General features: G+C 43.7%; 1 protein-coding gene across 4 annotated transcripts in view; it reads left to right on the top strand.

Annotated features, from left to right (window-relative positions):
- The window catches only part of LOC129864126 (regulator of G-protein signaling 3-like), a 271,563-nt gene that overhangs the window by 75,305 nt on the left and 170,567 nt on the right, over positions 1-25,691 (top strand). For 3 of the 4 annotated variants that reach the window (XM_055936752.1, XM_055936755.1, XM_055936756.1), the window contains 6 exons: positions 7,474-7,555; positions 7,894-7,999; positions 8,237-8,693; positions 17,254-17,293; positions 17,494-17,810; positions 19,865-19,948. In XM_055936752.1, coding sequence (XP_055792727.1) covers positions 7,474-7,555; positions 7,894-7,999; positions 8,237-8,693; positions 17,254-17,293; positions 17,494-17,810; positions 19,865-19,948 — 1,086 coding nt within the window. Of the gene's footprint in view, positions 1-1,780; positions 3,046-7,473; positions 7,556-7,893; positions 8,000-8,236; positions 8,694-17,253; positions 17,294-17,493; positions 17,811-19,864; positions 19,949-25,691 lie in introns of those variants that run through there. The other variant, XM_055936753.1, reaches the window with a different exon arrangement.

Raw genomic sequence — 25,691 nt, 5'->3', positions numbered from 1 at the left:
CGTTGGTTTGTTATTTTGTTAATTATCAAGTGTAGTTCGTGTCAGTGTTCATCTTGTCAAATAAATTCATTATGTCTACATTCAACGCTGCATTTTGGTCCGACCCTTACTCCTCCTCCTCATCCGAGGAAGAGGCATTAGACAGCCGTTACAGTAATCATGTGTGTTGAATATGTAATTTGGAACCTGCATGTTAAAAGTACTGTGTGTGTGAGTATCCCTTACCAACAGACAAAGAGCTACGAATGGATCAGTGGTCCATCAATCAGGGTCTTGATCGGCTGGACAACAGTAATAATGTGTAATGAAACCATAACTTTTTGGGGGAGAATGTTTCTTTGGTTTAATCAGGTGATATCCTGACAACTGATACACAGAAATATTCTTGCAAAGTTTCCATGAAATGTGTCTAGAACATTGATATCTTAAGTTCTGAGAACATGTTAAGCACGTTCTGGGTAAGTTATTTTTGACATTAAGGGAATGGTCTCTTGGAAACATTCCTTGCACATCATGGGAACATTCATGAACATGAAAACGTTAGCTAATGACATAATGAGGCTCTTAAGGGAACGTTCTCTAAAGTTGTGGGAACATGTGTTGTTAGCTGGGAGGCAGCAGAAACACCATAACAATAAGATCATGTACACTTTATGTACAAAGGTATGTGGACACCCCTTCAAATTAGTGGATTTGGCTAATTCAGCAACACCCGTTGCTGACAGGTGAATAAAATCGAGCACACAGCCATGCAATCTCCATAAATAAACATTGGCAGCAGCAGAATGGCCTTACTGAAGAGCTCAGTGACTTTCAATGTGGTAGCGTCATAGGATGCCACCTTTCTAGCAAGTCAGTTCAAGAGATTTCTGCTCTGCGAGAGCTGCCCTGGGCAACTGTAAGTGTTGGTATTGTGAAGTGGAAACTTCAAGGAGCAACAACGGCTTAGCTGTGAAGTGGTAGGACACACAAGCTCACAGAATGGGATCGCCGAGTGCTGAATTGCGTAGCCCATAAAAATCGTCTTTCCTCGGTTGCAACACTCACTACTGAGCTCCAAACTGCCTCTGGAAGCAACGTTTTGTCATGTAGTGTAAGTCGGCAATGCACAGTAGATCACATGCTTTATGTGGACGAACGGTGGCGATTCAACATGTAGAATAGTCTGAAAATGACGGACGGTGTTCTGTTGTCAAAGACGGTAGGACTGCTTCACATGGCTTTTAAGCCTTCATCTTTTCAGCGTGTCTCATCTTTCAGTGCAAAAGTAGCACCACAAGAAGTTGCTTGGATGTTTATTGTTAGTGTATGTGGGTGAATATGGCGTAGGTGGAATTCATAAAGATATGGGAGTGTGTCTATTATACATGGCTGTGTTATTGAGCATCCACAAACTCTCTCCCACCTCCGTATGCACAACATACATGTTATGTATATAAGAGTGCTCATTTCCAGTGCTCTTCTCTGCTTCCACCTCTACAGTATGATCAGAAGTCTGTGTGTATGTGAGCTGTTTCTGTCACCTCTTTCTCCCAGCCCCATACTGCTGGCTCAGGAAGCTGTTCTGGGCTTATCGAGGGCCGGCGCAAAACAGGCTGGCCTGGACAGAGCTCAGGGTGGGGGGAGGAGGGGGGTGAGGGGGCACTTCCTCCCATTCTTCTCCTGAGTGGAGTTCCCATGAGCAGCCATGCCAAGAGCAGTGTGGCTGGAGCAGGCCGACCCAGCACCAGTCTCGCCTCTGTGACGCCAGCCCCCACACACGGACACACACACCGCGAGCACAGCGCTCGTCTTCTCTCCGCAGAGCAGAGAAGACCGGACAGTGCTAGGCAGACTCACGGTAATGTGAGGAGCTATACACAGCACTCTGAGGACACAGTGTCGTGAGGAGCCATACACAGCACTCTGAGGACCCGGTGTCGTGAGGAGCCATACACAGCACTCTGAGGACACAGTGTCGTGAGGAGCCATACACAGCACTCTGAGGACACGGTGTCGTGAGGAGCTATACACAGCACTCTGAGGACACAGTGTCGTGAGGAGCCATACACAGCACTCTGAGGACACGGTGTCGTGAGGAGCTATACACAGCACTCTGAGGACACAGTGTCGTGAGGAGCTATACACAGCACTCTGAGGACACAGTGTCGCGAGGAGCCATACACAGCACTCTGAGGACCCGGTGTCGTGAGGAGCCATACACAGCACTCTGAGGACACAGTGTCGTGAGGAGCCATACACAGCACTCTGAGGACACGGTGTCGTGAGGAGCTATACACAGCACTCTGAGGACACAGTGTCGTGAGGAGCCATACACAGCACTCTGAGGACACAGTGTCGTGAGGAGCCATACACAGCACTCTGAGGACACAGTGTCGTGAGGAGCCATACACAGCACTCTGAGGACACAGTGTCGTGAGGAGCCATACACAGCACTCTGAGGACACAGTGTCGTGAGGAGCCATACACAGCACTCTGAGGACACAGTGTCGTGAGGAGCTATACACAGCACTCTGAGGACACAGTGTCGTGAGGAGCCATACACAGCACTCTGAGGACAGTGTCGTGAGGAGCCATACACAGCACTCTGAGAACCCATACACAAGGCTTGAAGGGAACATTGAAGCATTGAAGACCACTCATAGAGGATCTAATTGTTGACTGCGCTGACCACATACAGATCATTGTTTCTAGTGCATCTCATTGACTGTCTGTTGACCATCCAGATAGGACCATACCTAGTGATTGCTGCATAGAGGACAGCAATCAACACAAACCATACTGACTGGACTATAGAGGATCCTGACTAGAGAACCACCATACAGAGAGGTCTGGGATCAGACTTGGACCACACATTGAAGAGCACATACAGCATTGTGAGAACCCAGAGAAGAGCAGAGGAACTCTAGAGGAACATCCTCAGGGAACCATCCAGGACGGTAGACAGAGAAGCATCCACAGTGTGTCTGTCCTCAGGAGGAGCTTGCAGACATGCATACCATCCACGGGCTGTGTAGGATCTGCATCACTGCTAGACTGCCTCAGGTCTGTCCCCCTAGACAATCACCTGGAGAGAGGGAGGGTGGGCGAGATAGAGATGTGTTGTACATGGGCGTGTGACAAATGGGGGGAGAGTGTCAGGTTAGTGTGTGAGTGAGACAAGAGGGAGAGGACAGGGTCTGGGGTAGGAGAGTGTCAGGTAAGTGTGTGAGTGAGACAAGAGGGAGAGGACAGGGTCTGGGGTAGGAGAGTGTCAGGTAAGTGTGTGAGTGAGACAAGAGGGAGAGGACAGGGTCTGGGGTAGGAGAGTGTCAGGTAAGTGTGTGAGTGAGACAAGAGGGAGAGGACAGGGTCTGGGGTAGGAGAGTGTCAGGTGTGTGAGTGAGACAAGAGGGAGAGGACAGGGTCTGGGGTAGGAGAGTGTCAGGTAAGTGTGTGAGTGAGACAAGAGGGAGAGGACAGTGTCTGGGGTAGGAGAGTGTCAGGTAAGTGTGTGAGTGAGACAAGAGGGAGAGGACAGGGTCTGGGGTAGGAGAGTGTCAGGTAAGTGTGTGAGTGAGACAAGAGGGAGAGGACAGGGTTTGGGGTAGGAGAGTGTGCGAATGGATGTGTGGAGAACGGGGAGAGAGGGAAAATGGAAGGAGAAGGGGAGGGGAGCGGGACGGGTGCTGAAATAGGGTTCTGTGTGTCGCCAGCTCTTTTGGAAAGACTGCAACACTGACAAAGAGAAAGAGAATACATTAGATAGCATGGAAAATAACAAGGGAAATGAATGATAGAAGAGCAATGACGTAGGAAACAGACAATGTTCAATTGGTTGTGAAACTGAAACTACCTGTGTATATGTTTTTAGGAAAGTAAAATTGGATTAAGGCACTGGAACAATGATAGATAGAAAGAAGAAAAGTTCTGGAATTTATATTAAAGCCTTTAAGCGCTACTAATATAGCCAAGTGTTTGCCATTGGACAGCTCAGTCCTATAGTATCTGACATGTAAGGGAAGCGATGAGGAGGAAACCACTGTAGGAAACGAGAGGATGAAAAGAGAGAGTGTTTTCCCTGTTTCCTGAGACTGAAGAACCAGGTCTCTTTCACCTGCATTATTCATCCATAACGAGAGAAGAGTCAGATCTGATGAAGAGATACATTGAAAATAAAGAGAGAGACTCCTCCAGTCCTGCAGGCTTAAAAATAACACCCCAAAGTCTGGAGTCTGTTATCCTCACTTCAAAACTACTTCCATACAGTCTGAAGCTTATGGCTTATAGACATAGCACAAGCCCATCTTATCTAACAGTTTGCAATCAGTTGGGGTTAACAACCCAAATCAACTTTGGCCTAAGACACTCTGTCTTGGAGTTTGCATGGTGTCACGTCAGTACAGCGTGTTGACATGGACATAATGCTGGGCTAGCAGGGAGTTTGGTTTTTCTGGAGGCCACGAGACACATTGTCACCAAACCACAGTGACCCAGATGTGGCCCTGCACAATGGACCGGGGCTGTCCTTCTGGAATTTTAGTGCTGTAGTGTTCAGCACACAAACAGACATTGGGGTGGATTGTTTTTTGCTTTAGTTCTGCGTGCCTGTGTGTTTGTGTAAGTTTGTGCATGTGTGTGTTTGTGTGTGTGAGAGTGTGCAACTGTGCAGGTCAGTAGTGAAATGACTGAGGCACATCAGGTTGACAGACTGGAGAGGCATCAAACTGAGCAGAAGCACACAGCAGACAGACAAACAGACAAACTAACAGACATACAGACAGACAGACAGTGTGTTGGCTCCTGGCTGTGTTCTCATAGTCAGATAGTGTCTTAAATGAGGTTGCTGAGGCAAAGCAACAGAGAGAGAAAATTCGGTCTCATGCACGCACGCACACACACACAAACACACACACAAACACTGCACATCTCACAGGACACAACAGAACACCACTCCGAGTCACCACACACACACACACTCCTACGCAATCAGTTACATAAATACACCCCTGTACAACTCATTTGAGTAGCTCTAAATAGCGAGCAAGGGTAGTTTCATACTCATACTGGGCTTGTAACCTTCTCTTTTGAGGGGAAGGAGAGAGATTGAGGCTGTAGACGCTCTTGAGGCGAACTGGAGATGGGAGAATAGCATCCTTGAACAAATGCTGTGAATGCTGCCTGTCAGGCAATTGTTGCTGGTTCTCCGACCTTGGCCTGAAGGTTGGACGTGTGTGTTAGTGCATGGGAGATGCGAGACCAGGAATGAGGGATCCTTTATTAACAACGTGTGTGTGTAACCACCTTGTGCCCACTGTAAGGCCCTGGGTGCCAGTCGGTGTGTGTCTGGTCTCCCAGTGGTCCGGTCCCACGCTCAAAAAGGCCAGGGGGCACCTCTCATTAACACTACCCCCCCCACCCCCCGATCCCCTCTTCCCACCGCCCCTCTACTCTATCTTCCCTCCCCTACTGACTGCCAACCTAGCCCCTACAGAGCCCCCCCAACTCTTTCCTTCCCTTACTCTTTTTTCATTTATTTTTCTCTCCTCTCTTACTGTCTCCCGTAGACTCTCACCCGGTCTTTCTCTATTTGCTTCTGTCGTTTCTCTCTATTTCCTCATCTGCCTCTTTGTCTCGTTTTCTCTTCATCTGTCCATCTCATTTCTCTTTTTCCCCCTCTCTTTCTGTCTCATTGTCTCTTCTGTCTGTCTGTCTTCTCTCTCTCTCTCTCTGTCTCTCTCTCTCTCTGTCTCTCTCTTTCTCTGTCTCTCTGTCTCTCTGTCTCTCTTTCTCTCTTTCTCTCTTTCTCTCTTTCTCTCTTTCTCTCTTTCTCTCTTTCTCTCTTTCTCTCTTTCTCTCTCTCTCTCTCTCTCTCTCTCTCTCTCTCTCTCTCTCTCTCTCTCTCTCTCTCTCTCTCTCTCTCTCTCTCTCTCTCTCTCTCTCTCTCTCTCTCTCTCTCTCTCTCTCTCTCTCTCTCTCTCTCTCTCTCTCTCTCTCTCTCTCTCTCTCTCTCTCTCTCTCTCTCAATTCAATTCAATTCAATTCAATTCAATTTGCTTTATTGGCATGACGTAACAATGTACATATTACCAAAGCTTATTTTGGATATTTACAATATAAAAATAAGAATCAAAATTGTCAACGGGACAACAGTAACAACAATAACCAAGTGTCAAAATAACCATACATTCAACAATAAGCATACAGTTGAGTACATGTGCAGGTTGATTGGTCTGTCAGACACTGTCCCTCAACTTATGGCAGGCAGCAATGTAGTACGCTGCCAAATGTAGTACGCTGTCTTCTCACACAATATGTTGCTCTGATCCTTGTCTGTCCCTGACACCAGATAGACAACTACTCTGACATGACAGGGTGACAAGTCCTCCACTAACCAGATTATCTATCAAGATGATCATCTATCAAACATTTTAAAAGACAATCAATATTATCATGTATTTTTATAGGTGGAAAGTCGGTCAGTAATTGCCATAATGTGTTCATCAACTTGTTTTTGTCTTGTCAAAAACAAGCGTAAAAAACAAACATGTTTGTGTGTGCCCCGCCACAGCCTGTCAGTCGGCAGGATGAAGAGGTCAACCTGGCTGTCACCAGGGCGGTGACATGGCATTGGGGTGACATACAGGATGTCACCAGTGATTATGGACTGTGACTCTGTATCTCACTAGATTACAGAGGGTCAATCCTGAAGGGCAATCCGTCAAGGAATTCTAGGAACTGTCCCTAAGACCATTATACCAGCCTCCTTTGGCTACTGAGGGTTGTACTGTAGTTATCAAATCTAAACAAGTTAATACGCTTATGCATCTTGATGCCAGTCTTTTAGACATGCTCTCTGGGTAGAGGTTGCTCATAGGCACAGATCTAGGATCAGTTTACCCTCTTACCATCCTGATCTGAACTAAAAGGTGGGAGATGTAAAACCGATAAGAGTTTTGAAGCAACATTGTACTCAGTCTTTTTTATGTTCAGCTGGAGAGCTATAATATAAAGTGTGTGTGTGTGTCTGTGTAGAGATTTCAGATGCCCTATTGTCAGCAGATGAGATGGAAACAATGTATTGGAGCGGAGCACTGTTGATTTTGGACCACACACACTGTCATTATTCCTGGAGTTCTGACAAAAAGTTTTCAGGCATCGTACATGTGTGTGTGTGCCTGCCCTCTTACTCTGTGCGGATGCTGCCAACAGTTGGCATCAGATCAACACCAATGCGCCGGCCACCTTTAATGAGGGCCACAGTGCTAATCTGTGTGGCTGGCATCCACAATCGTTCCATCCTGACACACTCAGCTCCTGGCCAGAGAACATCTCTCTAATCTGTAGGCATATGCTCACATGTTGTTCATCACTGCTCCTGCTTGCTGTAGATGTCTTTTCAAATATAGTATTTGCATTTCATTCCGTGGACATATATAGACATGAATTAATAATGCTATATGGTGATGTTATGTCTGTTTGTGGGTTCTATAGGTGACCATCCTTCGAGGAAAGGACGGCTATGGCTTCACCATCTGCTCTGACTCCCCAGTGAGGGTTCAGGCTGTCGATTCAGGCAAGGCTCTCCACTCCCCGTGTGTGTGTGTGTGTGTGTGTGTGTGTGTGTGTGTGTGTGTGTGTGTGTGTGTGTGTGTGTGTGTGTGTGTGTGTGTGTGTGTGTGTGTGTGTGTGTGTGTGTGTGTGTGTGTGTGTTGGTCTAGATGTATGGGTACAGGTGTATATTTGACTCTCTCTAGTCCCTTCTTCCCTTCTTTTTGAGGTGGTCAAATCAGGTTTGCATGTAAATTAGTAGGTAGAAGCTCGTGCGTGTAACTATGTGTGTGTGTGTGTGTGTGTGTGTGTGTATATGTGTGTGTTTGTTTGACCCTCTTCTGCCCTCTCTCCTGTCCCAAGGTGGTCCGGCGGATCAGGCAGGTCTGCAGCAGCTGGACACTGTGCTGCAGCTCAACGGTCAGCCTGTAGAACAGTGGAAATGTGTGGAGGTCGCCCATGCCATCAGGTACGACAGGCAGGGAGACACAGAGGAAGTAGTGGACTTTGACAGGGATAACTATCTTCAACACTTAAAGAACACCTCATGTTACATTCTGAAGTTTGATGGGTTGTGCTATCCATTCACAGCAAACCCTATATAGGCACTGTGGCTCGTAGTCTCTATGCGTGCGTCCATTGGCTAAGCTTACCTTTACACTCTTCCTGACCAGTTGTCACATTCCCTCTCTGCCTCCCTCTACAGAAACAGCTCCAATGAGATCAAGGTGGTGGTATGGCGCACTGGGCCGGCCGCCAAGCCCAGTTTCGAGGGCCTCATCCACCGGCCCTCCTACAAGCCCTCCTCCTCCAGCTATGATGCCCCCTCGCCCCCCACCAGGCGGCGGGACAGGTCCAAGGACCGGCTAGAGCGGGACATGTCCCCCCCGGCCGTGCCCCCCCTCCCTGCCCACCACAGGACCAGCCGCCGGGTGCTGGTCAACGGCTCTGAGGGGGCTGGCGGGGGAGGGTTAGGATGGGTAGGGGTAGGGGGGGCGTGGGGGGAGAGGGGGCGCGTAGGAAGGGGGGAAGAGGAGGTGGATGGTAAAGCCAGGACCCAGACCCATAGCCAGAGCCACACAGCCACGCTGAAGGGGACTAGAGTGAAGGCGTCCAACGGGGATAACTACATCATCCTGGCCCCCATCAACCCAGGAAGCCAGGTACTGGTGGGGAAGCAGAGGCTCATGGTCCATCCCATGCTCCTGCCCTACCCCCTTAATGGCACTATCTAGACCTTGACATACACTGAAGATCTCTATACAGTGCCGTGAAAAAGTTTTTTCCCCCTTTTTGATATTTTTGATACTGAATGTTGTCAGATCTTCAACCAAAACGTAATATTAGGTAAAGGGAACCTGAGTTTACAAATAACAAAAAAGTATATACTTATTTTATTTATTTAATTAACAAAGTCATGCGGCACCCAATTCCCATGTGTGAAAAAGTAATTACACTCAATAACTGGTTGTGCCACTTTTAGCTGCAATGACTGCAACCAAATGCTTCCTGTAGTTGTTGATTAGTCTTCTCACGTTGACTTGGAGGAATTTTGGCTCACTCTTCCATGCAGAACTGCTTTAACTCAGCGACAGTTGTGGGTTTTCAAGCATGAACTGCTCGTTTCAAGTCCTGCCACAACATCTCAATTTGGATTAGGTCTGGACTTTGACTAGGCCATTCCAATGTTCATGTAGACTTGCTTGTGTGTTTTGGATCATTGTCTTGCTGCATGACCCAGCTGCGCTTCAGCTTCAGCTCACAGACGGATGGCCTGACATTCTCCTGTGGAATTCTCTGATACAGAGCAGAATTCATGCTTCATCTATTAACCTGTCTAGGATCAGCGTGGCGCTAGCGGCACCGCCCCCCCCCCCCCCCCCCACTGAAAAACCAGTGCCGCGAAATTCAAAAAAAATTTTTTTTTTAAATATTTAACTTTCACACATTAACCTGTCTAGGATCAGCGTGCCGCTAGCGGCACTCCCCCCCCCCCCCCACTGAAAAACCAGTGCCGCGAAATTCAAAAAAAATATTTTTTTAAAATATTTAACTTTCACACATTAAAGTCCAATACAGCTAATGAAAGACACAGATCTTATGAATCCAGTCAACATTTCCGATTTTTAAAATGTTTTACAGGGAAGACACAATATGTAAAGATGTACATCTATTACCTAAAAACACATTAGCATATTCCACCATCTTTTATTTGTCCACCAACACCAGTAGCCATCACCAATTCGGCTAAACTAAGATATTTATAGCCCCTAACCAACAAAAAAACTCATTAGATGACAGTCTGATAACATATTTATGGTATGGGATAGGTTTTGTTAGAAAAAAGTGCATATTTCAGGTAGATGGCATAGTTTACAATTGCACCCACCATCACAAATGGACTAGAATAATTACAATGAGCAACGTGTTTACCTAACTACTAATCATCAAACATTTCGTAAAAATACACAGCATACACGAATCGAAAGACACAGATCCTGTGAATACAGACAATATTTCAGATTTTCTAAGTGTCTTACAGCGAAAACACAATAAATCGTTATATTAGCTTAGCACATAGCAATTAGCAGCCCAGCATTGATTCTAGCCAAAGTGAGCGATAAAAGTCAACATCGCCAAAAGATATTAATTTTTTCACTAACCTTCTCAGAATTCTTCCGATGACACTCCTGTAACATCACATTACAACATGCATATACAGTTTGATCGAAAATGTTTATATTTAGCCACCAAAATCATGGTTAGACAATGTGAAATGTAGACAAGCTGGTAAAGAAAACGTCCTTGCGCCACTTAGACAGTGATCTACTCTTATACATAAATACTCATAAACGTGACTAAAAAATATAGGGTGGACAGGGATTGATAGACAATTTAATTCTTAATACAATTGCGTTATTACATTTTTTAATTTATCCTTACTTTTCAATACAGTTTGCGCCAAGCGAAGCTACGTCAAAAAACATGGCGTCCTAAGCCACTAAAATGTTTCGACAGAAACACGATTTATCATAATAAAAATGTCCTACCTTGAGCTGTTCTTCCATCAGTATCTTGGGCAAAGGATCCTTTCTTGGGAGAAATCGTCTTTTGGTGGAAAGCTGTCCTCTTGCCATGTGGAAATGTCAACTACGTTCGGGATGAACTGAAAAGCGTGACCAACTTTTCACATCGTTGCAAAAATAAATGTCCCAAAATCGCACTAAACGGATATAAATTGCTATAAAACGCTTTAAATTAACTACTTTGTGATGTTTGTAACTCCTATAACGAGTGAAAAGATGACCGGAGAAATATAACAGGCTAAACTAATGCTTGGAACAGGAGAGGGTCGGTGTCTTCCACGCGCGTTACGCAGCAAGAAAAGACTTGCTAGCTAAAGGTTTTTTTCATTTGTAGGGCCTGTGAACGAGCAATCGAGCCCGTTGGAATCGTCATCACGTAAAGGCATCCAGGGGAAGACGTAAGAAGTGTCCGTATAGTCATAGCAACGACAGTGCCCGTTTAAATGACTTCAGAAAAGTGGCCAACGTTTCTCAAATCTGACTCCATGTCAGGGAAATTGCTGTAGAATGGGCTCTGTTCCACTTAGAGACAAAATTTCAACTCCTATAGAAACTATAGACTGTTTTCTATCCAATAATAATAATAATATGCATATTGTACGATCAAGGATTTTGTGGGAAGCCGTTTAAAAAATTAGCCACATTAGCATAAATAGTCTAAACAGCGCCCCCATCCCCAACAGGTTAAAGTCCAATACAGCTAATGAAAGACACAGATCTTGTGAATCCAGTCAACATTTCCGATTTTTAAAATGTTTTACAGGGAAGACACAATATGTAAAGATGTACATCTATTACCTAAAAACACATTAGCATAATCCACCATCTTTTATTTGTCCACCAACACCAGTAGCCATCACCAATTCGGCTAAACTAAGATATTTATAGCCCCTAACCAACAAAAAAACTCATTAGATGACAGTCTGATAACATATTTATGGTATGGGATAGGTTTTGTTAGAAAAAAGTGCATATTTCAGGTAGATGGCATAGTTTACAATTGCACCCACCATCACAAATGGACTAGAATAATTACAATGAGCAACGTGTTTACCTAACTACTAATCATCAAACATTTCGTAAAAATACACAGCATACACGAATCGAAAGACACAGATCCTGTGAATACAGACAATATTTCAGATTTTCTAAGTGTCTTACAGCGAAAACACAATAAATCGTTATATTAGCTTAGCACATAGCAATTAGCAGCCCAGCATTGATTCTAGCCAAAGTGAGCGATAAAAGTCAACATCGCCAAAAGATATTAATTTTTTCACTAACCTTCTCAGAATTCTTCCGATGACACTCCTGTAACATCACATTACAACATGCATATACAGTTTGATCGAAAATGTTTATATTTAGCCACCAAAATCATGGTTAGACAATGTGAAATGTAACTCAGCTGGTCAGAATTTGTCCTTGCGCCACTTAGACAGTGATCTACTCTTATACATAAATACTCATAAACGTGACTAAAAAATATAGGGTGGACAGGGATTGATAGACAATTTAATTCTTAATACAATTGCGTTATTACATTTTTTAATTTATCCTTACTTTTCAATACAGTTTGCGCCAAGCGAAGCTACGTCAAAAAACATGGCGTCCTAAGCCACTAAAATGTTTCGACAGAAACACGATTTATCATAATAAAAATGTCCTACCTTGAGCTGTTCTTCCATCACTATCTTGGGCAAAGGATCCTTTCTTGGGAGAAATCGTCTTTTGGTGGAAAGCTGTCCTCTTGCCATGTGGAAATGTCAACTGCGTTCGGGATGAACTGAAAAGCGTGCCCAACTTTTCACATCGTTGCAAAAATAAATGTCCCAAAATCGCACTAAACGGATATAAATTGCTATAAAACGCTTTAAATTAACTACTTTATGATGTTTGTAACTCCTATAACGAGTGAAAAGATGACCGGAGAAATATAACAGGCTAAACTAACGCTTGGAACAGGAGAGGGTCGGTGTCTTCCACGCGCGTTACGCAGCAAGAAAAGACTTGCTAGCTAAAGGTTTTTTTCATTTGTAGGGCCTGTGAACGCGCAATCGACCCCGTTGGAATCGTCATCACGTAAAGGCATCCAGGGGAAGACGTAAGAAGTGTCCGTATAGTCATAGCAACGACAGTGCCCTTTTAAATGACTTCAGAAAAGTGGCCAACATTTCTCAAATCTGACTCCATGTCAGGGAAATTGCTGTAGAATGGGCTCTGTTCCACTTAGAGACAAAATTTCAACTCCTATAGAAACTATAGACTGTTTTCTATCCAATAATAATAATAATATGCATATTGTACGATCAAGGATTTTGTGGGAAGCCGTTTAAAAAATTAGCCAAATTAGCATAAATAGTCTAACCTCTACAGAGTACCTAACCCGGATCCGGGAGCACCCCCCACACCCCCCACACTGATTAGCATCGCTAGCATAGCGTCACAATTAAATAGTAGCATCTAAATATCATTAAATCACAAGTCCAAGACACCCAATGAAAGACACAGATCTTGTGAATAAAACCACCATTTCAGATTTTTTAAATGTTTTACAGGGAAGACACAATATGTAAATCTATTAGCTAAACACGTTAGCAAAATGACACCATTTTCTTACTCCAACAGTTTCTTACTCCATCAGGTGCTATCACCAATTCGGCTAAACTAAGATATTGATAGCCACTAACCAACAAAAAAATTCTTAAGATGACAGTCTGATAACATATTTATGGTATAGCATAGTTTTTTTTTTTTAAATGTGCATTTTTCAGGTATAAATCACAGTTCTACATTGCAGCTGCAATCTGATATAGTGCTGATGCAGCTAGAACAATTACAGAGACCAACGTTATATAACTAATTACTTGTCTTAAAACATTTCAGAAAAAATACACAGCGTACAGACATTGAAAGCCCAACATCTGGTGAATCCAAACAATATTTCAGATTTTTTAAATGTTTTATAGCGAAATTAGCATAACTAGCTAATTAGCATAACCAGGCCAGCCAAAACCAGCTGGACGCGCGCGACCAGTTCACATGCACGACAGATATATGAAATAACATCGTAAATTGGGTCTTACTATTGCTGGTCTTTCATCAGAATGTTGATCAAGGTGTCCTTAGTCCTGATGAGTCGTTCAATCCATTCACAATGGCAACTTCCCCTCTTCATTTAGCCTGGGTACTGGTCGACTGGCACGGTCCATGTCCAAAGTTAAAAAACTCAAAGAACGGAACACGGCAAAACTCCCGAAAAAATTCTAATAATCTGATTAAACTATATTGAAAAAACATACATTACGGTGATATGGTCACATGTATCAAACAAACTTCGACACGGAGATAGTTTTCATCCGTAACGTCAGCATAACAAAAGACAATGCCACCTCTGAAAACGCGCATCTCAGAAACCGGAAGTTGTCGGTCACGCTAAAGAAATAGATCTTATTTCACGTCAGTACAAGATAAACAAAAAAATTCTCCTCTGACGTCTTCCAGACACCCAGAGGAAGAAGAAGGAAGTGTCATTCGGGTCATAGGTCGCGTGACCATATATAGGCAGAGCTTTGAAGCGAGCATACACATCTTGCAATCTTTTTCTGGCTCAGGGAAAGTGCTGTGAAATGACCTGTGTTTGACTCAGAGACTCAATTGGAACGGTTTTAGAAACCATAGCTTGTTTTCTATCCAATGCTATATGGTTATATGCATATAGTAACAGCAATAATTGAATAAGAGGCAGTTTAGTCTGTAGAGGCAATTATGCTAATGCGAAACAGCACCCCCTGTATTCTCAAGAAGCTAAACAGCGCCCCCATCCCCAACAGGTTAAGGATTTTGCCAGGCATAAAAAGCTGACTCAAGTTTGCCAAAAAACACTTGGAAGCACCTGGAGGATCATCAAGACTCTTGGAAGAATGTTCTACGGACAGATGATTCAAAAGTATAACTTTTTTGACGACATGGGTCCCATTATGCCTGGCGAAAACCAAACACTGCATTCCACAGTAAGAACCTCATTACAACAGTCAATTATAATGATGGTAGTGTGATGGTTTGGGGATGTTTTGTTGCCTCAGGACCTGGACGACTTGCCTTAATAGAAAGAACCATGAATTCTGGTCTATAACAGAGAGTTATACAGGAGAATGTCAGACCATCCGCCTGTAAGCTGAAGCTTAAGCACAGCTGGGTCATGCTGCAAGACAATGATCCAAAACACACAATCAAGTAAACATGAAAATGGCTAAAAAGAAACAAATTTATGAATGGCCTAGTCAAAGTCCAGACCTAATCCCAATTGAGATGTGGCAGAAGGTCTTGAAACGAGCAGTTCAGGCTTGAAAACCCACAAATGTCGCTGAGTTACAACAAGGAAGAGAAGGTCAAAATTCCTCCACCGCGATGTGAGAGACGGATCAACAACTACAGGAAGCGTTTGGTTGGAGTCAATGCAGCTAAAGGTGGCACAACCAGTTATTCAGTGTAAGGGGTAAATTACTTTCCACACAGGGCCATTGGGTGTTGCATAAGTTTGTTTATGAAATAAATGAAATAAGTATGTAATTGTTGTGTTATTTGTTCACTCAGGTTCCCTTTATCTAATATTAGGTTTTGTTAAAGATCTGAAAACATTGAGTATCAAAAATATGCAAAAATTAAGAAAATTAGAAAGGGGGTAGGTACTTTCGTGGTACTGTATGTGCCATTCAAACCTGGGATAGATTCATGCCAATTCTACTTGACATACATTACGTGCCATCTAAATCAGAGATAAACTTTGCCATTCTAACCTGAGAAATATCTGTGCAATTCAAACTGACACAATGTGCATTATGTAAATCAAAGATGTTTACAGTGCCTTCGGAAAGTATTCAGATCCCTTGACTTTCTCCACATTTTGTTACATTACAGCCTTAATCTAAAATGGATCAAATAGTTTTTTCCTCTTCAATCTACAAACAATACCCCATAATGACAAAGAAAAACAGGTTTTTAAAATGTTCACTCAGTACTTTGTTGAAGCACATTTGGCAGCGATTACAGCCTCGAGTCTTCTTGGGTATGACGCTCGAAGATAGATTTGATGTCTTCACTATTGTTCTACAACGTAGAAAATAGTAAAAATAAAGAAAAACCCTGGAAGTAGTAGGTGTGTCCAAACTTTTGATTGGCACTGTATGTGTATATACTGTATATATGGATATATATATATATATGTATATATGTATATATAGTACATAGTTAAATAGGTAGTTGAATAAAATATAAATGTATTATAATATACAACCAAGAGTTGAGATTTGCTGCAGCAGTAAGTAGTATTCAAGCGTCTATATGGGAAAACCATGGTGGCCTCAAGAGGTGTTCTATCAAATGATGCACACTGTAACATGCTGTATACAGGGAAATAGCTCTTTATGATAAAGACATAATAAAGTGCACCGAATGGAAAAAGAAACACACTGTATTGTGAACTTGATTCCTTAACATCCCCAACCATTTGACAATAATCTGCCAGCCTGGAAGAATGGACCAGTTATGCTGAAGTAATGAATGCAGAAAACCCAGAACTTCAAGTCTTTCCCTATTTCTCCATTATCTCTCCCACTGAACTTGCACAGCCAATCAAAGGCAGTATTGCTGACTGTGTGGTTGTGGGCTTCTATGACGTAGTAGCTGGTTTTTAAAAGGCCTTTAGGGGAAGTGAAGGAGGCTGTATACCCTGCTCTCCATTCAGACCCAGTGACCTAGAGACAGTGGGGCTGTCGGTTAGTCTGTGAGCTGCTGCCTGAGTGTGTGTGTGTTTGTGTGTGTGTGTGTGTGTGTGTGTGTGCCCGGCAGCATAGCAGCCCTTACAGTCTGCCTTATAAGAGAGGCTCACCCCTGCAGACATGATATGACATGGGGCTCAGAGAGCATGCTGTGTGTTAATGCTAAGAGGAATGGAAAGGGTTAGGGAGTTAGGAGGGTAAGGAGGTGGACTGTTGTCAAGGCAGGAGGAGTGGATAGAGGGGGGATAGGATGGAGAGGAGGGAACAGAGAGAGGTATAAAGGAGGGAGTTGATGGATGAAATAAGGGATAGGGAACAGAGTAGATATGGGTACATCAAGAGGTTGATGAATGGATGACGGGTACTGCAGAAGAGGGAAAAGGAGGGTAGAGGAAAGAAAGAATGCTGCGAGAGTGGATGGAAAATTGGGTGGAAGTAAGTGGCTAAAGAATGTCAGACTAAATCCAAAACCTTGATGCTTGGGGTAACAGAGCATCCTTCCTGACCAGCTTGGTCGCACCCCCCCCCTGGAAGACATAGGTCAGAGCAGGGACACAATGTGATGTCACACAGGGCTGACGCACAGGCCACTACTACACACCCCCTCCATAGACCTGGGTTCAGGCCACTACTACTCATAGGGCTCTGGTTAAAAGTAGTCGTCTGTGGCCCCTTTCCATGCCCAACATGCCTGGTCTGCATTGTCATTGCTTCAATTTCACCTCATGTCAGGCATTATTTTATGGTGGGATGGATACATTACATGTGAACATTTCCTGTAACAATCTATTGCAGAATGGTATTGGTCAACTGTTATAACAGAACCATTGACTATTATGTTTTTGTCTCTAATTCAGGTATTGAGGCCTATCTACCAGGACAATCATGGTACCTTGGGTAAGCCATTTACTACTGACTAGGATTTTAATGAACAAGCTGGTTTGGCAGGGCAATTCTGTCAACACTCATTCTACTTCTATGTTCCCAGGCTAACTCTCAATATGTGTGTGTGTGTGGGGTGTGTGTGTTTGTTTGGGGTGTGTGTGTTTGTTTGGGGTGTGTGTGTTTGTTTGGGGTGTGTGTGTTATGTCTCTCAGCAGGGAGGATGTACCCGCGCCAAGCCAGCGTGCCCCAGACTCAAGGGGGTGGCGGTGCTCCACCTGGGGGTGTAGGTCTAGCAGGCCGGACCACCTTCCTACGACGCTCCACTAACGCCAAGACATCTAAAGCATCCGATGCCCACCTCTCTGGCCAACCCCCACCCAGCTACCAGCAGGCCCAGAGCTCCTCCAACTTTGCTAACTACCAGAACTGTACTATAGTACGCTCCCATGTACCACACGGCAACCCGCACGGCAACTACGGCTACGTCAAAGCAGCACCCAAGATCCTCATCTTCCCCATCTTTGTTCAGGTGTGTGTGTGAATCGCTATATTTCCACTATCATCTTTCCACCACTCTGTTAGTGACGTTAGGTTTTTTTTGCCCCTTTTATTTGGATAACTTTTGGCCTATATGGCTGGTAATGCTGAAAACACAATACGGTAGGAACACACACCAATGCCCCCTACAGCCCATCGAGTCAGTTAACCCTGTTATTTTCAGTGCTGTGTGGATAGATTATGTATTCACAGAGAACAGTGATTGGCTTACTGTGGAAGTTGATCTATGATGACCCATGACTACACCAATCAATCCTGAAAAAAATCCATAGATGAGCACTCATGCAGAAAACACGGTACTACTCCCTATCTGATTCCCTAGAGCAGTGGTACTTTAACCTCTCCTCAGGGACCCCAGACGTATTTGATCTATTCCAGAATTAGCACACCTGATTCAACTTGTCAACTAATCATCGAGCCCGTGATTAGATGAATCAGGTGAGCTAGTTCAAGGCTTAAACTGTGAAAGTTGTGAAAGGTCTGGGGGTCCCCGAGGATAGATTTGAGAACCACTGCCCTAAAGCATACAGGTGTTTCAATATTGATGGTAATGCCAGTGGGATCCACATTTTGGGGGATTTTCTTTTGAGACACAAAACAGACTAAACCACATCAAATTTGTTGCAAAGTTTCTCACCTCAGCAGTGTTTCGCTATATTCACCGCCTCTGCTAAATCATTGCCGCCAACGATTTAAATATATATAGATTTCATTTTATTGTTTCAACTTCTGCCGAGACACACTTTTAAGAGTTACATATCTTCCTCAGATTCTTATCAGATCGTCTAAAAAACTAACTCCAAGGTAACTAGCTAGCTATTTTGTAATCCTGGAAGTGTAGCCAACCCTATTCATAGATGGATATAATAATTGTTAGCTAACATACAGTAACGTTACGCTAGCTTTGGGTTGATATAAAACTGACTGGTGATGTCATTTAGATCAAGAGATAAAATGTAACTGTCATCGAGTTTCTAAGGAAGAGAGCATCATTTAATTTTCATGCATTTTGGAGTAAAATATCCTTTTAAAAACGTCACCAGACTCACATTCTTAAAAAAAAATATTATTGAAAATGTTTAATTTTATATCTAAAATATATGAGGAAATTGTATTCCTTCTATGATATCACCAAGTATTACTTACTACACGTCAGTATTACCTATTGAAAGAAACCTAGGGGAAACACTGCTCTGTGGTACAGTATGTGTGTACATATGACTCTTGTCATAAACACACTGGAATGAACCACATTTCCTCAACATGCTTACATCCTCATGCCCATTTTCAGTCTGCGATTGTACTGCAGAGTTGAACTACCAACTACCCAGGACCCTTCACTGGTCTGTAATAGTACTTCCTGTTGACTAACTGAGTCACCCAGCTGCACCCTTCTGAGACACAGTGAAACGGCCCTGTGGACTCTCTAGCCCTGGTCCACAAGAGGATGTGGCTACCAGCCCCGCTGCACTAGCACTTTTAGCCTAGCGCCTTCTCACAGAGCGAGACCCTTATAGAGCGGCTCACAGACTCCTGCAGTCACAGCTCACACGGTGAGGATCTCTGTAGAGATTGGAGCGACTGTAGCTACACGAGAGCCGCCAGCTGCAGAGCCTGTATCATTCCCTTTGGTGTGGGGCAGAGAGCATGGAGCTTGGAGCCAAAATGGAGATGGTACTGTAGCCATATGCTCCCTCGTGTACTTATAACATCCCTCCCAAATATTTGTGTACTTGAAACGTGTATCTATTTATATCTCTATTTCTATTGAGTGATATTTAGGAGTGTTGTGAATGATATTGGGCTGTAATAGGAGTGTATAGACTTCAGTATTAATGACTTTGGCTGTAATATTGTGTACTGGCATTAGTGAATGTATTGTGTTTGAAGTAATATTTAACAGCAGTATTTTGCCCTGGATAATGTAATCTTCATTTAATTCCTAGGATGTTGCCTAATCTTAATCTAACCTTAATCCAATGTTAATCTAACCCTTAAATCTACCCTCTCGCCCACTGTGTACAGCCTCTGGACCTGTGTAACCCCACACGGACTCTGGTGGTCTCTGAGGAGATGATCCTCCACGAGAGCAAGCACCTCTCCATTAAGGTAAATGGCTGCTAAGAAGGTGTGTGTGTGTGTATAGATCAGGATCAGTAAAATGGGAGATATAAATGTCGTAAAAGTTACAGTATTTAAGATAGTAACAAGTTGCGAGAATCCAACACAACTCTTTGTACTGTGGTTCATATTCTACAACCGTGAGAGTGCTTTGGTTTGAATAACTGTCAAAGAGTTTGTGCAATGCATTATGGAGATTTTCCCCAGCCCTTGTCAATGTTCTAAAATACCTTCCCAGTGACAGGAAAAGGGCAGAGACCCAGATACAAGGTGTAGACTGAGTAGACAAGGTGTAGACTGTACAAGGTGTAGACTGTAGACCTTTTTATGTCTCCTCTGTCTGTGGTGTGGTTTGTGCTACTAGCAGAGAACAGAGGCGAGAGAGGAAGAGACAGCAGTTAGAAAACCTGTGGGTGGTTTCTGCGCTGCGTTGGGCTTCTACACTATTGTCTTCTCTTCTCTTGGCATTTCCTCTCCTCTCCTCTTCTCTCCTCCCTTCTGCTCACCTCTCCTCCCCTAGAGAGGTGGAAAGAGACACATAGTGGGAAGATGTCTGATCAAACAGTTAATTGCACAGCTGGTGAAAAAACATACACAGACCATTTTTGCAGTTTTTAAAGGCAATTTCCTGCTATTCTAATGCTGTGTTCTTATGCTCAAACAATACAACAAAATCAATGCAACATTTAAAGACATTTTCCATACGCACAAAAAGCTTATTTAGCAAAAATCCCTGTTAGTGAGCCTTTCTCCTTTGTCAAGATAATCAATCCACCTGACAGGTGTAGCATATAAAGAAGCTGATTAAACAGCATGATCCTTACACAGGTGCACCTTGTTCTGCCACAGATGTCTCAAGTTTTGAGGGAGCGTGCAGTTGGCATGCTGACTGCATGAATGTCTACCAGAGCTATTACCAGAGAATGTAATGTTAATTTCTCTCTCATAAGCCACCTCCAATGTAATTTTAGAGATTTTTGGCAGTACGTCCAACCGGCTTCACAACCGCAGACCACCTGTGACCACGCCAGCCTTGGACCTCCTCATCTAGCTTCTTCACCTACGGGATCGTTTGAGATCAGCCACCTGGACAGCTGATGGAGCTGTGGGTTTGCACAACTGGAGAACTTCTGCACAAACTGTCAGAAACCGTCTGAGGAAAGCTCATCCGAGTGCTCACTAGGGTCATCCTAACCAGGGTCTTGACCTGACTGCAGTTTGGCATCGTAACAGGCTTCAGCGAATGCTCACCTTCAATGTGATGGCCACTGGCATGCTGGAGAACTGTGATCTTCACGGATTAATCCCGGTTTCAACTATACTAGGTAGATGTATGGCGTCATGTTGGCGATCGGTTTGCTGATGTCAACATTGGGAACAGAGTGCTGCATGATGGCAGTGGGGTTATGGTATGGGAAGGTAGAAGCTATGGACAACGAACACAATTGCATTTTATCGATGGCAAATGGAATGCACAGAGATAACCTGATGAGATCCTGAGGCCCATTGTCATACCATTCATCCACCGCCATCACATCATGTTTCAGCATGATAATGCACAGCCCCATGTGGCAAGGATCTGTACACAATTCCTGGAAGCTGAAAATGTCCCAGTTCTTCCATGCCTGCATACTCACCAGACATGTCATTCATTGAGCATGTTTGCTCATTGAGCAATGCTCTCTATTGACATGTACGACAGCGTGGTCCAGTTTTCGCCAATATACAGCACCTCGCACAGCCATCGAAGTGGAGTTGGACAACATTCCACAGGCCACAATCAACAGCCTGATCAACTCTATGCAAAGGAGATGTGTAGGCTGCATGAGGCAAATGGTGGTCACCCCAGATACTGGCTGAGTTTCTGATCCATGCCCCTACTTTCTTTTAAGGTATCTGTGACCAACAGATGCATATCTGTATTCCCAGTCATGTGGAATCCATAGATTAGGGCCTATTGCATGTATTTCAATTAACGGATTTTCTTATAAACTGTAACTCAGTAAAATCTTCGACATTGTTCCATGTTGCGTTTATATTTTTGTTCAGTGTATATACATACAGTACCAGTCAAAAGTTTGGACACACCTACTCATTCAAGGGTTTTTATTTATTTAGTGAGGACAGCTTTGCACACTCTTGGCATTCTCTCAACCAGCTTCATGAGGTAGTCACCTGGAATGCATTTCAATTAACAGGTTTGCCTTGATAAAAGTTCATTTCAGTTGTGTTGTGACAGGGTAGGAGTGAAATACAGAAGATAGCCCTATTTGGTAAAAGACCAAGTCCGTATTATGTCAAGAACAGCTCAAATAAACAAAGAGAAACGACAGTCCATCATTACTTTAAGACGTTTTGAAAGTTTCTTCAAGTGCAGATGCAAAAACCATCAAGCACTATGATGACACTGGCTCTCATGAGGACCACCACAGGAAAGGAAGACCTAGAATTACCTCTGCTGCAGAGGATAAGTTCATTAGAGTTACCAGCCTCAGAAATCGGCAATGAACTGCACCTCAGATTGCAGCCCAAATAAATGCTTCATAGAGTTCAAGTTACAGACTCATCTCAAATCAAATCAAATTTGTCAAATCAAATTTTATTAGTCACGAATACTACAGGTGAAATGCTTACTTACGAGCCCCTAACCAACAATGCAGTTTCAAAAAATATAGATAAGAATAAGATATAAAGTAACAAGTAAAGAGCATCAGTGAAATAACAACGAGACTATATACAGGGGGGTACCGATACAGAGTCAATGTGCACTGGTTATTTGAGGTAGTATGTACATGTAGGTAGAGTTATTAAAGTGACTATGCATAGATGACAACAGAGTAGCAGTGGTGTAAAGAGGGGGTGGGGGCACTGCAAATAGTCTGGGTAGCCATTTGATTAGCTGTTCAGGAGCCTTATGGCTTGGGTGTAGAAGCTGTTTACCGCTTGCCATGCGGTAGCAGAGAGAACAGTCTATGACTAAGGTGGCTGGAGTCTATGACAATTTTTAGGGCCTTCCTCTGACACCGCCTGGTATAGAGGTCATGTATGCCAGGAAGCTTGGCCCTAGTGATGTACTTACCATTCGCACTACCCTCTGTAGTGCCTTGCGATCGGAGGCCGAGCAGTTGCCATACCAGGCAGTGATGCAAACAGTCAGGATGCTCTCGATGGTGCAGCTGTAGAACCTTTTGAGGATCTGAGGACCCATGCCAAATCTTTTCAGTCTCCTGAGGGGGAATAGGTTTTGTTGTGCCCTCTTCACGACTGTCTTGGTGTGTTTGGACCATGTTAGTTTGTTGGTGATGTGGACACCAAGAAACTTCAAGCTCTCAACCTGCTCCACTGCAGCCCCGTCGCTGAGAATGGGGGCATGCTCGGTCCTCCTTTTCCTATAGTCCACAATCATCTCCTTTGTCTTGATCATGTTGAGGGAGAGGTTGTTGTCCCGGCACCACACGGCCAGGGCTCTGACCCGCCTCCCTATAAGCAGACAATAAGTGCTCAGCATATGTGGGAACTCTTTCAAGGCTGTTGGAAAATCATTCCAGGTGACCTCATGAAGCTGGTTGAGAGAATGCCAAGAGTGCGCAAAGCTGTCATCAAGACAAAGAAAGGGTGGCTACTTTAAAGATTCTAAAATATTAAATATTTGTTTAACACTTTTTGGTTACTACATGATTCCATATGTGTTATTTCATAGTTTTGATGTCTTCAATATTATTCTGCAATGTAGAAAATAGTAAAAATAAAGAAAAATCCTTGAATGAGTAGGTGTGTCCAAACTTTTGACTGGTACTGTATATATAACATTTGCAATGTCATCCCACGACCCACCTGGATCCCTGCGGCAACCCACAAGTGGGTCCTGACCCACAGGTCTAAGGAATGATACAGTTCTGTGGTCCCTAGTACCTCTCTCTCTCTCATTCCCTCTGTCACGTTTCCTGACCTTTGTGTTGTGTTATCAGAGTGGAAGGACCATTTATCCTCCAGAACTTCCTCTATTGTTGTCTGCTTATGGTTGCTTCAATACAATGGACTGGAGGACTTTCTTTTGATTGATGATTCATTGACCGTAGTTTCAATCAAACACAGTATTCACTAAATGTATATGGTGTCTCTCTCTCTCATATGTTATAAATTATATTATATCTCAGTTTTTTTGAGAACGCTTCAAAAAGAGCAATTCATTACATGTTGGCCATATTTACCCTTGTAGTTATAAATGCCTGTAAGTCCTGCAGTATATTCTGTAGACTGGTGGTTGAGGGTGAGCACCTCGGTTTGGCCTTGGCTTTAGTGAAAAGCTACAATGCAATGTTGTGGTGAATGAGGGTGGATACTGTATTTAACACACATAATGATGTGTTATCCACCCTGTATTCTCTGGGAATCAGAGAGCTGAGTGAGAGAGGGAAGCCATGACAAGCTGGGCAGCCATTGTGATAATATTGTCCAGGAAAGGTGATGGAGAGGCGGGCGTGGGGGGGAAGAGAGGTGTACGTTGGCAGGGGTCTGGGAGAGGAAGACCAGGACGCCCTGTTTACCATCCAGGATGGTTGCTAGGTGGTTGGCAGAAGGGGTGTTTGACCCTCTCTCGCTCTCTCTAAAACACACACACACACACACACACACACACACACACACACACACACACACACACACACACACACACACACACACACACACACACACACACACACACACACACACACACACACACACACACACACACACACACACACACACACACACACACACACACACACACACACACATCCTGACAGGTTATTCTGGAGCGACATTCCTATCTATCCCCCTCTCACCTCCTTGATAAGACAGAAAGCCAGAAGAGATCAGCTGCGGTTTTAGGGGTTTTTAGTAGGGTGGGCGGCTGGTTTTAAAAACAGCTCTGACCCTGTTGACTTGAGTCTTCTTGACACTCAGAGAGGAGGAGAGGAGGGAAAGAGAGAGGGAAGGAGGGGGTTGGTCTTATTGATCAATTGTGTTGATCTTATTGAAAAGGTCTTGTCGTCTAGCTGTGTGTGTATGTGTCTTCTGTAGATAAAAATTGACAATACTACATTCGTACTATGAGGAAATTTTATTTTCCAATTCCTCACAGTTTATCCCCGTTTCATTGTGTCAGATCAGCTTTTCAGTTCCACACTGTCTCTGCCAGGGGTTGAAACAGTTCATGGAACAGAACTGAAAACTGGAAAATAACTACATTTTAAGAGGAACAGAATCAGAAACGGGAATGAAAGTGATATATATTGTTCTGGAACAGAACCGTTATTAAAAAAGCATGAGAACCGGTTAATAACTTCATTTTAAGTTCAGGGCATTTTTTTCAGTCCCACAAAAAATTCAACAAGGCGCTTATGCCAGAGCTCTCACTCGGTCACTCAGAAACGCACTCCAGTGTTTGCCTGCCACCTATAGTGGTGTGTAGGCAATGTGCCCCTCCCTACGAAGATTAGGCTACTGTAGCCTACTGATGTTACATGCGTGATTCAGAAATTAGGGAGAGAAGAATGGATATACTTTTTCAATGCTAGTTAGGAATACTATAGTTATCACGTTTCACATTGGATTTATTAACTATAAAAAGGTAAGACGTGTTTTTAATTCTGGTGCCGCTCTGCACACACAAGCTCGTTAGCTATCTAGCTAGTTCTGGTCCAACTCTCTGAAGTTCAAAGGCATTCAAAGTTCCTTCATAGAAGCC

Source organism: Salvelinus fontinalis, chromosome 10, assembly GCF_029448725.1.
Source record: "Salvelinus fontinalis isolate EN_2023a chromosome 10, ASM2944872v1, whole genome shotgun sequence".
Lineage (NCBI taxonomy): Eukaryota > Metazoa > Chordata > Actinopteri > Salmoniformes > Salmonidae > Salvelinus > Salvelinus fontinalis.
The sequence above is the reverse complement of the archived record's forward strand: the minus strand, read 5'-3'. Positions and strand labels throughout refer to the sequence as shown.